A 15045-nucleotide genomic window follows, 5' to 3' on the forward strand; every position below is an offset into this window, starting at 1 on the left:
TGCTCTCAAAGCTCTTTTGGCAATTTTGCAATCCATGGGGCATTATTTCCTTCCTCACACCACAAGTAGCTCTGGGGTAGAGTATCGCCCCAGGCAATGAAACTCCCTGTCCATCTCAAAATAAAGTTGATGAACAACATCTGCAACTTCTGCGAGGTGGTTCAAACCACTCTTATATCTACATGTTATATAAACAAAATACAGAAACCGACACTGAAGATTTTTGTTTAAGTTTACTTTGTAGAAGCTTTCGCGTGGAGGTCCACGCTTCCTGGGGCCCTACCTGAGGAAGCGTGGACCTCCACGCGAATGCTTGTACAAATTAAACTTAAACAAAAATCTTCAGTATCGGTTTCTGTATTTTGTTTATGTGATCTACAGGGCTTGACTCCCCTCTTCGTATACACTTGTTCTACATATTATGTGTAACCTAGGAATGCTGGTATGTGGGTGGAGTGGCTAGTTTGCCACTGTACCACAAATAGGAACACAAATGGCTGATAAATCTGCTACAGAATCTGGGCCACGACGATGAGCACTTGGAATCATCACAGTTTTTAGTACCATGCAGAGGAAGATAGAGTTTGTACTCAAATTTTGTACTACTTTTTCTGAATTACTTATAAGTATGCTGCAGCTACATAGTTAGCAGTTGATATGCTACTCACAATTGCCAAAACTTGGTGCTAGCAGTTAATTCTTTTTACAAACTTCGGTTTGTGATGTGTTTGGTTTGTGTTTCGGTGACTTCCATAGGCCCGGTTTCACCAACTCTGGTTAAGTGAACCAATATCAAGGGTTGCCAATTCTTGAACTTGACAGACACTTCTTTTTTTCCACCGGTGATGTGGGGAATATTTCAGTAATAACTCCTTTAGTGAAGCAGATAGTTTAATGACCGTTCATCTTAGTTCAGATGCTGAAAAGGTTGGTGAAACTGGGTCATTTTCACACGGACAGACCGTAAGAAACTCAACAGAATATAAATGTCATCATGACATTAGTAGACAGACTGATACCGAAACAAATCGGAAGGGGAGGACTGGGATCCACGAATGGGCACTTGTTCGCTGCCTTCTCTTGAAAGAAAAGTAGGACCGAAAGTCGCGTGCTCTCTCAGAGACCACCGTAATCCCCTCAAGACCGTGCCTTTTAGACGCGAACTCGTCCCCTCTAGCTTGGATCGCTGCTCAACTGTACCAAATTGGTGGCTCTGTTGAACAGTGCGATGTCATTTGTTTTTATGATGGACAGTATGATGTCATTTGTACCGTTTCTAAGGCTCTTTGTACAAGTGTTTTGTTTGCCAGCAGCGTACTGTCTACGAAAGGTAGTTTTCGTGTCCACTACAAGAAGACAATTTTTAAGAGGCTTAGAGGATGAGTAACTACTGTGTGATTTCCACGAAATATCACAAGAGAGGTGCACACCTAAATACCTGAAACTCTCAACTCAACTAATTGTAGGATCAAAATTACATGGGAATATATTGAGATTTGTCTTGTTCACAAAAGATATCATTGCACACTCTGCAAAGTTCATCGGTAGTTGCCATGGCCTACATCAATCATAAACACTGCACACCACTCATTGAGCATAGTCAATCCGGGGTACGCAAAGTGAAAAGCGTCATTGCCCATTGTGAACATGGCCATGCAACAGTGCTTGCGGCTTCGCATTTCTCACTAGTTTCTTTTATGAGATGACTAATGCTTTGCCAATTCAACACGAACATACTATGTAACAGCTACTTGGAACTTTGGAACAACTTTGCAAAGCATATGTACTCGTGTGCACTTCCTTTAATCGCTTCAGGAGTATTTCACCTCCAGCGGCATGGCCGAGTGGGCTAAGGCGTCCGCTCGTTGGTTATAACCATGGTCGTGCTGAAGACTGGGAGGTGGTGGGTTCGAATCCTACCGCCGGCTGTGCTGACTGAGGTTTTCCCTGGGTTTTCCGAAGACTTTCCAGACGAATGTCGGCACAGTTCCCCCTGAAGTCGGCCCAGGACGCATACTAACCCCACTGTCCCCCACTCCTTCCTGCTATCCTCTCTCCGTCTGTCCACATCTGTACGTCGCTCATAGCCACAGTTGCTTCGCGGCGCTAACACCCAATAAAAAAAAAGTATTTCTCCCGTAACATATCTCAGCAGATGCAGTATGTCATGTAGGTCACAATTTTGGCACAGTATTTGCTTGTTATGTCCAACAAGCAGAAATATCAAATCTTTGTGCCAAAATGGTGTGCCACGTGTCCGTGTAAAGATGAGTCGCTTAGATGGAATAGGTACAGCATCTTGATGTTGAATGCAAGAAGTTAATCTTTCACAACATATATGTCATGGGTTAAATAGAGCAGTATATCATACACATCAGAAGAATGCCAACACTTCAGTGCTTTACCTTCACCTGTTATTCCAATGTTTACTCTCCCTTCTATTGGAGTGTATTTCAGAATCATTTATGTATTATTGAATTTTAATTTGGCAATCCTTTCACATGTCTTGTGATAAACAGGTTAGCAATGTAAGCAGTGTCTATGTGCCTCTCACAACCTGCATCTTTATGCAAAAATACTCCAAAAGCCGGGAGACGACATAACTAGACAAAAAACTTAGACCGACTTAACATAACAAAATAACAAGATTTACTCAGACGTTTCACCCGTCATGCGACGGACATCATCAGTGCTAAACTGAATGAGAGATTGCACAATCGGTCGCTATTTAAGGAGATGGGAATATTGTTCGGGGAGGGGCCACGGTTTTTGTTACAAACCGAGGGGTCACTGCGTATGTGACAAGACTCGAGAAGCTTCCTGTGTCCCCATCTTTGTTCTCTCTTGTTATGTTAAGTTGGAGTTCTCTCCTTTTTTGTCTGCAATTTTATTTCTGAGGGTGTTTTTGTGACAAGAGGGCAAGGGTGCCGGCAACATGGCACATGTGCACAAAAATGCCGAACCAGAGAGACACACACACAAAAAAAGTATAGCACAACACAGTCCCAATCATTGTGTCGTGTCCTTTTTGATGTGTCGTCTGTTCTACATTTGTTTTTTGTCTTTTTTTCGTGTGTAGTTTCTGGATTTTAAGCCCAGGAACAGTTGCTGTAGAGGATGATGAGAACATGTGAAGCATACATTTTCTCATTCTCACATTATGCTGCAAGCAGTGTGAAATACAACCCAAAAGGAATTTAATGAGAGACAACTTGTCACCAAGATCAGTGTGGGAACATTGCAAAGGAAAAATAATTCTAAACCACAATGGATTCCTGTCCTATTTAATGGTACAGTATCAGATGAAAGTAATTCAAATTTTATTGAAGAGGTAACCGTGCAAATTATCAGTCAAACAGTGAAGCTGACTGCAGTACACTACAATGTGTCACATGTAACAACATCAGTGTTTCCAAAACTGACACATAAACCTTGGGAGGCCGCAATAGTCAAAGCGGGGGTGACACCACTTGGCGAAAAGAAAAAGCAGACGAAGTCAACGCAATATGCGACAAAACCAAGGAAACTATCACGCTACAACTGCAATATATTGAAGTTGTTTTTAAAAAAATAGAAGATAGTTCAGCGCACAGATATCAGCTGTCGAACACACAGCCATCCCGAAAACTATGCCCATCTTCGTTGATGCACCCACGAATCCACATGAAGATCGCCGAGGCTTTCCCACTCGGATTAAGTATCTGTACCTTGAACTGTGAACAGTTTGGTGTACACTCCAGAAAACAAGAACAGCTGATTGCCGATTTCATGGACGCGGCCATGAGAGCCGACAAGGACAGTTCAACAGAGGAGCAATTTGAACGCGAATGTGGCCCTAGTGGTATAGGCGCAACAATTTCACTTCAAACGACGTAAAGTGACCAAAAAGTGAGCAGTGAGGATGCTTGCTTGCTCATTTGTCATTATTTGGGCCTGTAATCCATATCACGGTTCAGAAAGGCTGCTAAATGCCGATGACCGGCACAAGAAAAACGTGTTTGCAATGTTTTTTGACCCGTTGCGGTTCAAGCGATATACCTTTTTTGTGCTTCCTTCCTCCTTTTATTTCTTGATTTTCTTTTTCTTTATTGTTTTTTACTGTTGTCGGTTCGTTCCGGAGCCCTAGCTTGGAAAGCTGCTCCTGTTTAGTTTCGGTATAAATCGGAATGTGAGGGCAGGGGGAACAGTCCACCGCTCCTCGAGTTTTCACGGTGCTGGCTCTGCCCCCCCCCCCCCCCCCCCGAATTTTGCCTCCGAGGGCCTCTTTGAAAATGCCGTACTTCTCAATCTCTAACTCCATGTCCCGCAGTGCTCTCCTTCAGGTTAGGTTAGGGTGGGTTAGGTTAGGGCTCGCTCCCCCTTGCCGACTTCCCAGTTATTGCGAGCGAGGTATCTCCATAATGGAAAATCTGAAACGGTGCACTAAAAACAAATGTCACCTCTGTGGTTAACAACTTGAAGCATATAGATGAAAGATTCATCTCATATATAAACCGATTGCCAGCCATTCTGCTCTTTCTGTTTCTCGAAAGAAAGAAAAACAACTTCATGAAAAAAAATACATCTTAGTGAATTATGGAAATTAGAATGCCAAAATACCTTGCAGATAAGGTTTTCCTCCACTCGCGTACGCGTAAGTGCGAAACTAATGTACACGTAGTCCTAGTTGTTTTATTTAAAAAAAATATCTATTAAAAATGGCTAGGACCACGAAGTATGCGTTTGTGGCACCCCGTTTATTTTGTGTGTGTGTGTTTCAGCTTGGACAAACTGTTATAAAAAATTCACGAGAGCACGTCATTTTCACACTTGTGTTCTACGGGCGCGTATCTTTTCCAAGAGAGACTATAATGACTAGTAAGGATGACTAATCAATTAAATTCATTAATTAACTATAATAAGGACGTCTTGAACAAAAGCCAGATACCGATATGAGAGACTGTCCTAGTTAAAATCCACGTTTATAAAGTTTGAAACACGTACGTGTATTAAAATATCAATCCCTGAATTTTGACATGCAAATGGACCAAAACCGAAACCATGGCAACCACGTTTGGGGTGGTGGTCTTCACGGTACGGGATACTTTTGTATGTCAATTCCGCTCGCAACTATATTCTCTTGGCTCAGAAATCGTATGTTTCTGGAACGTAGAGAGGGAAAAAGTAATCACACAATACGAATATACTTCAAGTACTCTTCTCCTTAGGGAAGCGAGGAAGCGAAAGATTTATTGACTCTACGTTGCACTAGTGTCAGCGCGCTGAGCGGTTGAGCTGGAATTGGAATTATAATTGGAAATGAATAAAAAAGAATGACAAATAATACTAAAAAGAAAAAAAATGAAAAAAGCGGATTGAGCTCGGATCACTCTGGAAATTGTTGTAGCGACGACTGGCGCCACGTTCGAACTTACCTAAAATTGCTCCTCTGTTTAAGTGTCCTTCTCGACTCGCTCATGGCGCGCTCATGGCCGTGCCAATGAAATCAGCAATCAGCTGTTCTCGTTTTGTGGAGTGTGCACCAAACTGTTTGTAGTTCAAGCTACAGGTACTTAATACGAGTGGGAGAGCTTCGGCAGTCTTCCTGTGGATTCGTGGATGCATCAACAAAGATGGACATAGCCTTCGGGATGTCTGTGTGTGTGACAGCCGGTGTCTTTCTCCGTCTGTTACGTCGCGAGACAACTGAGATCAACGTCTGTGCGCGCTCAGGAAGCTTGAAATCTGCCCTGATACATATACAGTAATATATACCTTCAATATACGCTGATACATATACGGTCAATAAATTGGGACTTGCTCCACGGCAATCTCTCCCGGAGTTCGCAAGAGACACTGTTTGTGGATTTATGCCTTACATTTAATCTGCCGCATGTCGTTTCATATCCTACCCGAATAACTCATACCACGCAGTCAACCCTTGACTTGGTTTTAACCTTCCATCCTGAGCACATCACTTCTTTGCATGTCACTGATGGTCTCAGTGACCACAAGGCCATTTTCTAAGATATCTCTTCAGGTAGTCCAAATGTACATAAATTCAACAATAAAACCATATACGACTATGCTCGAGCTAACTTCCAAGCCATCAACGAGGGTCTAGCTCTGTATGAAAATTCCTTTCATAGCACCTTGCCTCACTCCATTGAGGGTAACTGGTCCCTCTTTCGTGACAACATAAACTACCTTACCGAGTACAATGTTCCAAAGATAAGAGTGAAATCTTATGATCACAATCCTTGGTTAACGAAAAGTCTTAAAATCTTGCTAACCAAGAAAAAGCGTTTATTCAGGAAGGCAAAGCGTCTTGGCGACGACGTATCATGGGCTAAATTTCCCTACTGTGAACGGGAATATAGACGCTGGATCAAGGAAGTGAAACATAAGTCCTTTACCATTGACCTCCCGTCTCTCTTGACGAATAAACCAAAACAATTTTGGAAAATTTTATCTTCACCAAAACCCCACCTTATCAGTCTAACTGACACCCGCCGACAACGACTGCGCCAACGCTTTCGCTTTCTTGTTTTCATCCGTTTTCAACACCGGTAACGGGTACACCTAAACTCTATTATCAGTAATCGCCTCCTCACCTAAGGTCCCCATTCATATCAGCACTCATGGCATTTGCAAAATCATTGAGTCACTTAAACTGTCGTCAAGTGCTGGTCCGGACTCTTTTAACTCGAAGGTTCTATACAACACGATATCTATTTCCAGCAAGATTCTACTTTGCATATTTACTCAGTCACTCCAAGATTCTGCCATACTGCAGGACTGGAAGACGGCGAAGATTGTCCCTATTCACAAATCAGGCAGCTGCCAGATCGTCAATAACTACCGCCCTATTTCACTCACTTCTATAGTATGTAAAATTATCGAACACATAATCTTCTCCAGCGTAGTTAAGTACCTTGAAGAAAAATGCTTCTTCTATCCCTTGCAGCACGGCTTTCGAAAGCTCTTTTCGTGTGAAACTCAAGTAGCCAGTTTTGTTCACGACATCTTTCCCCACGCGGACAATAATCATCAGACTGAAGCCGCTTTCTTAGACTTTCATAATGCCTTCGATATGGTGTCGCACTCTAAGCTTCTATACAAACTCTATCTGCTTAACCTCGACCCGTATGTCGTCTGTTGGATAGCTCAATTTCTGACTACTCGTACGTTATTTGTTACCTTGCAACAACCACCTATCCCCAGATGTACCCGTGCTTTCTGGTGTCCCTCAGGGTTCAGTCCTCGGCCCTCTCCTTTTCCTTATCTATATAAATGACCCTCCTTCAGGCATATCTTCCACGATTCGTCTTTTTGCTGATGACTGTGTAGTGTACAGGCAAATCCTCTCTCCTTCTGACCAACTAACCTTACAAAGCGACCTTTAACTAATCCGGCGTTCGTGCAATGAGTGTCAAATGCCTCTGAACATTGCAAAGTGTCGCATTTTGTCGTTTTCTCGAACACGGGTCTCCCGTCTTCCACCCTTCCCCTACATTCTAAGTGATATCACATTAACCCGAGCAGATTCTTACAAATATCTTGAAATCCACCTTTCCTCCAACCTAACTTGGAACGAGCACATCAACCACATAATAACTAACGCTTCTCGCTCCCTAGGCTTTGTTAGACGCACCCGCAGGGTGGCGCCCTCCATCTTAAAGGGGCATTAAAGTGGTATCTAACATGGCCCAAAACTGCTGTCATCTTGTAAAGCAGTATGTGAAAAGCATTCCCACAAAATATTTCTGTCCAAAGTTGTATCACCACGGTGCAATTAATTTGGAAAATCACTGCCGCGGTGACAGGCCGGAGCGCTCCAACTGCAGACCACACCCACTCTAGTGTGACGTTCGTGGTAGAGAGCCCCTCATTCGTTCGTAGGAAAAACCGTTTGCTACGAACATTGCGAGCTGCTTCTTGTTGACTTCTATTATGTATATGATTTATATCACGTTTTCTTAAAAAAAAAAGAAGCGTATACGCAGCCTGAGAAAATAAGATTACGATCACAAGAGTAATATATCCGTGGCTTCTCTGCAATCTCGGAATTCACAGCAGCAGAAAGCTAGCGATGGCGGCGGTATTGTGGCGCCACCTGTTAGCCACTGAACCAACTGCGCGGTGAAAACTGTAGGACAGGCTGCACACTGTCGAGAAGCACGGGGTTTTTGCTGTACAAACGCAGTTAATTTCGGGCTGCACCACTCGTTCTTCCCGTGGTGCCTGCGGTCCCAAAAATCGTGGTTGTGTCGTGGACAGCCTTCAAACCCTCCGTTTCGGACATCACGAAGCCGGAGAACGCATGGCGTCTCCGAAGCGGTAGCAGACGCTCCGGCCTGGGCGATGTTGCTCACCTCGATCATGTGATCCCAAGTCCAATGAGGAGCGTCGTCACCACTTGCGTCACATAGTGACGTGTGTGGTGGCGCACATCACGTGGCTATCGTGAAAGCGAAGGAGGGTGTTTCGCGCGCGGGAGGTTCGGGGAGCTATTGCAGGCGTCCCAATTTAGCTACGGTTGCACTAATTGTGGAAAAACTGTTTTCGACCGCCTAAGGTTCCATACTGACCAAAAACAGAAACAAAGTTGTGGGCCTCTAGAGTGCTCCTTTAAGCTCCTAACCTTCACGGCTCTTGTACGAAAGAAGCTGGAATATGCATAACCTATTTGGGACCCTCCCCAAAAGTGTCTCTGCGACGCCCTAGAAGCCATCCAGAATCGAGCTGCCCGTTTCATTTCCAACGACTACTAATTCGATACCTCTGTAACCGCATCAAAATCAGATCTTAATCTCGACTCTCTCGAACATCGTCGCCGTCTTTCCAAGTTAGCCCTCTTCCATTGGTTCTTTTTCATCTTGCCACCACACCAATCGCCCATCACCTGCCCGAGTGTCATTTTTCCTGGCATCGACCACACTAATAAGGTAACACGCTTTCATTGTAATACCAATGCATTATTCAGATCATTCTTTTGTTCAACTGCCATCGAATGGAACAACCTCCCATCACCTCTCACAACTATTATCGAGCATACAGTATTTTGTAACACCCTCTCCCGTTCACTCCACCCACAAGACCACCACGCTTGTATGTCAGTTGCCATGAAATTTTTCACCTCCCCCTTATCATATTTGTTAATTATCTGTACTTATGCGAACAAACTCCCTGTTTCACCCTTTAATACTTGTTTTCATATAAATTTGTACTGTCATCGTTTTTTTATTTTCCTGTTTACTTACTGCTAATTGTGTTGTTCTTTTCTGTTTGCTTGTTTGTTTCTATCAAGTTGCTGTAAATGTACCTTACACTCCAGTTCCCACCCCCCATGTAATGTCCTCCGGACCCTTGGGGTTCCCGAAATAAATAAATAAATAAATATGAACGTTATACCAGTGTGTGCAAGTAGCGTCTGGTGTAGGTCCACGGTCTCGTCATGATACAGTGAGGCATACTGCGACACAGTTGATTGAAAGCATTGCTGCGAGTTAGCTTGTTTCCCGACTGATTGTGCGCTGAACTGAACTTGCATTTTTGTAAAACAACTTCAATATAATACAGTCGTAGAGAGGTAGTTTCCTTGGTTTTGTGACATATTGCGCTCACTTCATCTGCTTTCTCTTGGGCCCCGTTTGGGCTATCGCGGCCTCAGTGGGGGTCCTGACACACGGTTTGGGAAACACTGAGGCATACTGTATATTGTTACATGTGACATGCTGTAGTGTACTGAAGGCAGCTTCATTGTTGTATTGTTTCTTCGCATGGTTGCTTTTTCAACGTTACTTGAATGAGGAATGTGGAGAATGAGGAAATGTATGCCTTGCATGTTCTTGATGTGATCTAATTGCTGACCCCTGCTGTTGGGCTAAAATCCAGCAACTACACAAAAAGATTAACAAATGCATAACAGGAAACAGTAACACGGACACAATGACATGATTGAGATCATGATATGCTGCCAATCTGTTTCTGTGTCTCTGGTTCTACATCTTATGAACATGCGCCACATTGCCAGCGCCCTTTGCCTCTAGCTACGAAGAGGGCCTCTCCGTAATAAAAATGCAGGTTGTCAAATGCACGTAAACAGTGCTTGCATTTTTGGGGGTCTTTGCTCATCTAATGTTTATGGTAGAAAATGCTCCTCTAGTTCACATGGCATACTGAATATGAGTGTGCTCCACAGCCACAAACTACATTGTAAATTAGCACTGCAGTATGTTTATCGTCACACATGAAATTACCCTTCATAAGTGTATCATGCAAGCTCATTGATTCTGATGCTAGTTGCTCACGAAATAACATGGGGTGGGGTGAAAGACACTGAAATCACATGTTGCATCACTAGCAGTGCCGTACCCACTCAGCAGCGACATCACAAGCAGTGATTTTTCACTGAAGCCTGCAACTCAACGATGTAATTCACATCTTGATTGCAGTAAAGTAAGCACATGTTTGTTATTACTTGGTATGCAGTTGAAACTTGTTAATGTCATGACTGTCATTCTCGTGGATTTTGGCAATGAAACCATTTTAGGATAAAAAAAACACCTGTCAAGGTGTAAGCTATGAAAAGTAGTGAATTGAGTGAGGCATTTTAAATTGCCTTTTTTCCTTTATATTTTCAATGCTGACATACATCAGCTTGTGTAACTGTAACTGTGTGTAACTGCTTGTATAACTTGCTTGTAAGCTTGTGTAACTGTGTAACTATTCCAGCCAAAACCAGCCAGAGATGTAGCTTGCCTCTCGTAAATATCACTGGAAAAAAATGTGTGAATTTTTTAGACAATGCAAGTATCGAATGTAACTCATCATTTTGTTTTCTTGAACAATGGGGGCGCATTGAACTGTGCCGAAATATGAAATTGTCCCTTACGAGCGTCCTTCTGACATCTACATATACATCATTTGTGCGCTTTCCTTGCCTGGTGTTAGAGAGGAAGCACGGGTCTGCCATGCCAAAGGGCATGTAGAACGAGAATAAATCTGGTGACGTAGTGAGAACTCGAGAAAAGAGCACATTTGGGGTCGAGTTTACAATAAATTTCTGACAAATTAGCATTCTTGAAGGAGCCCCAGATTATTTATGCTTGTAACTGATTGCTTGTGATTAGCTTCACATAAAAATATCAAGCTGATCTATATTCATTGTTTAACGATGTGTTTTAGAATATCTGCACTCTGCATCACTACTGCACTAGAATATCTGCATCAAGCACTTGCAAAAAATTACCTTTTTTTTTTCAGATAATATATTCACATATAGGTCGTCTAAAAGAAATCTTCCCTTATTTGTATAACTAGTCCTCTAGTCCATAATAAGAGTTTGAGAACCTACAGGTGCATTTGCTCTTACGCAAGAAAAATGTTTCGTCAGCTCATTCATATCCCATCTGTACGACGCTATAGCACACTTTGAACAGATTCTGCATTCAACCGTTCTGGCCAGTTCCACAGATTAGTTGCAGTCGCTGCTTCATAACAGCTTTGTCAACATTTATGATTGTTTTCACATACCTGAAGCCATCTGGAAAGTGAACAAATCTCATCATTTCAATGGCATACCCTCTCCTATAGCATGTTCAGAATCTGCTGGCATGTGTTTTCTGTAGGTCTTATAGCATCAGCTGACCATATTGGCTCAGATCATGTCAGAATGCGACGCAACAGCGTTTGGAAACAATTTATTATGATCTCGTGTGCCCTTCAACCACAACAGAAAAAAAGCCCATAGTCTTTCTTTCAGTGGAAATATGTGTTTTTGGTGCATTAACAGAAGGTGGCTCATATTAATTATACCTCCTTGTGGCCTGGGTGGAGCATGCCTCACTGTGCTTTATGTCCAGTAATTTCTTCTGCAACCGTATCTCTTTGGTAGTGAGCCCCATCGTATGCAGTCTTCAAGCTTTCTTTAAGCTTTCTTTCACCCGGAAGAACAGCTTACAGCTCTGCAGGCATCAGAATATCTGCACACAATAGGGGGCTAAAATCTAGCCCTATAGGTGCCAACGTTTTAAATGGTACTGCGAACACAGTCATAGTACCCTTTATCACGGCACAAAGCAATTATGTCAAAGTTATGCTTGTGGAGGCAAAGTCACGCTTGCCAAAGCCAAAGAGGCAAAGTGATGCTTATGGAGGGTTTTATTATGCCCAGCTGCTCAGTGTATGGCTTCTGTTTTTAGCTGGAACAAACCTATAGAAAAAAAAACATATCTGAGTAAAGAAATATGACACCTTCAGTTGTCATCGACCAAGCAAACTAAGTCAATAATGTGGTCGTTATTCACTCTGCTATGTGATTGTGTTCATGATAATTCACCTGTTTGGTACTGTGGTACCAGCTCGCTTCCTTGTAGCGTAACATCTATGTGACCACATGGAGGACAGAGAGGATGAATTAGCTAGTCTGGCATAGGAGCTCTCACACTGGTATAGCTGGTCAAAAAGGAAATGTGGGCCATACATCACATAAAACACAAATACCAGTATATTTTCAGCAAGCACTGGTTAATTTCTACTAGGTGGGGTGCATATAGCGTGTCCATGGACTGATTTTTTTTATTCTTAGAGAAATCATATTTTTGCAGTTATAAGGGATGACAACATGTTCAACATCCGAAGTGGATGTACTAATTAGGTCTCGTTTAATTATTGGAAATAGAAGGTCGGTGCAAATGCAACGCCGGTTTCCCTATGTGCCGCTATAGTTTTCCAAAGTATGCTCGTGACCATTTAGTGCGAACACATGGTCGCGAAATAATGGTTGTGTGAGAGTAAGTCTCGGAGCGTTCTTTTTGCCTTTTCACTTGAACGTGAGGAAGAAACAACGCTGCAGAACACCAAGCAGCACATTTAATGTAATGTCGCGCAGGATGCAAGTTTTACAGTGATTTCATATTTCAGCACAATATTTATAAGCTGTAAAAATAGGTGCAAGGGTACCATACAATGAAGTAGCTGGTACCGTAAATTTTAGACCTCTTCTTGGCATGGGTGCTTGGCATAAAAAGTGACCTGCTAATAAACGTACTTCGGGATTTCTGAATGTGAAGATCATAGTAGAGAAAGGAAGGCAAATAAATACAACAGAGGGTGCCATTTATTTCACTTATTGCGCTTGGTTTTCTTCAGTTCCGACATTTGATAACCAGAATTTACACTGTATATCCACGTGAATAAAAAAGGTGCAAAAATTTCTGTGAGAAAATTTCACGGTATTTAAGAAAATGGCATTCTTAGTTTCCATAGTATTCAAAGACCAATGAAAACGAAGTGCTTGAAGTACGAGGGCAATCCGAAAAGTAAGGTCTCCGAAACGTTGGGGATCCAGAGAAGCTGTTCGTGCGGCTGCTGGCCGCACTGCTGTGATTGGCGCGTCCTCCTCTCCTATCCATTCATGCACGCGTCTCATTAGGACGCACAGTATTGGCTTGGCGGCCGTTGAGAATGGAGCTCCCGCTGGACGCTACCGCGAAGTGCGAACTTCGCGCAGTTATTCGATTTTTGAACGCAAAAGGCGTTCAACCGATCGAAATCCATCGCCAGTTGGTGGAAGTGTATGGAGGCTCATGCATGGGTGTCAAAAACGTCCGCAAGTGGTGCAGATAATTTGCAGCCGGCCGTACTGAAATTCACGACGAACAGAGGAGCGGCAGACCGTCAATTTCCGACGAGACAGTCACGAAGGTTGAGCAAGCCATGCGTGAAGATCGGCGTGTCACTCTGGATGATCTCAACATTTTGGTTCCTGAGGTTTCCCGAAGCACCATCCACAGGGTTCTAACAAAAAAATTGCAATATCGGAAGGTGTGCGCAAGATGGGTGCCACGGATACTGACGTAAGACCACAAACGGCAGTAAGTTGATTCTTCCCGCGAATTTCTTCGCACCTATGCAGAAGAAAAGGACAACCTCCTGGACTCGATTGTCACGGGAGACGAAACCTGGGCGTTTCACTTCACACCTGAAACCAAACAACAATCACGCGAGTGGCGGCACCCCTATTCGCCCAAGCCGCGGAAATTCAAACAATCACAATCCGCTGGTAAAGTGATGGCAACTGTGTTTTGGGACCGGAAGGGGGTATTGCTGGTCGACTTTATACCTGCAGGGACCACAGTAAACGCTGACAGGTACTGTGAGACACTGAAGAAGCTCAGACGGGCAATTCAGAACAGGAGAAGAGGGATGTTGAGCAAGGGCGTAAGCATTCTCCACGACAACGCTCGCCCACACGTCGCCCGTCAAACCGTCGCTCTCCTGCAAGACTTCGGTTGGAAAATCATCACCCACCCACCATATAGTCCGGACTTGGCACCAAGCGACTACCACCTCTTCCCTAAGTTGAAAGAACATTTGGCAGGAAGGCGATTCAGCAACGACGAAGACGTGAAAGATGAGGTTCAACGCTTCCTCAAGGACAAGGCGGCGAGCTGGTACGACATGGGCATCCAAAAACTACTACAGCGTCTTCAGAAATGCATCGACCGAAACGGCGATTATGTAGAAAAATAGATAATTGCTCAAGCTTCAAAATGACGTAAATATCACAGAAATTAAACAGTTCTTTGTCTTTCAAAAAAATAGGAGACCTTACTTTTGGGATTGCCCTCGTATTATGTCTAGATACATCTTTTGCAGCTTTTGTTATCGTTATCTAGGAAGGTGCGCGAATCAATGTGGATGTTCCTGAAATTAGAGTCTTATTTCGTTACACTTTGAGACTACCGTATGCTGGTTACAAAAAATTAGGGCACCTCTGCTGACTCAAGTTATTCATCCCAGAGAAATTAGTTCTTTTCTGCAAACAAACAAACAATTTCTTCACATTCATATGCAGCTTATTTGCAGAGATGCATTTCGAGAGTATGTCCAGTACCTGTTCCCTGCGTTTATCAGAACGTAGGCTCGCAAGGAAAACCACAGGCAGGTTCCGATTTCACGATTCTGCGGTTCTCAGGCTGGAACACACACAAACACATACAGACGGACAAACACAACACATCACACGGTATCGGAATCAGGCTTTTTCGTCGATCGCCA

General features: G+C 43.3%; 1 protein-coding gene across 1 annotated transcript; it reads left to right on the plus strand.

The window, feature by feature from the left end:
• The first annotated feature begins 14055 nt into the window (after positions 1-14055).
• LOC135386344 (histone-lysine N-methyltransferase SETMAR-like) lies at positions 14056-14517 on the plus strand. Its single transcript, XM_064616208.1, has one exon. It carries the CDS (start codon positions 14056-14058, stop codon positions 14515-14517), a length of 462 nt encoding a protein of 153 aa, XP_064472278.1.
• Positions 14518-15045: the final 528 nt, after the last annotated feature.

This window comes from Ornithodoros turicata, chromosome 1 (genome assembly GCF_037126465.1).
Source record: "Ornithodoros turicata isolate Travis chromosome 1, ASM3712646v1, whole genome shotgun sequence".
NCBI lineage: Eukaryota > Metazoa > Arthropoda > Arachnida > Ixodida > Argasidae > Ornithodoros > Ornithodoros turicata.

Bases quoted from the DNA above. Each gene is read 5' to 3' on its own strand.
- LOC135386344 (XM_064616208.1), top strand. From the start codon at position 14,056: ATGGCAACTGTGTTTTGGGACCGGAAGGGGGTATTGCTGGTCGACTTT.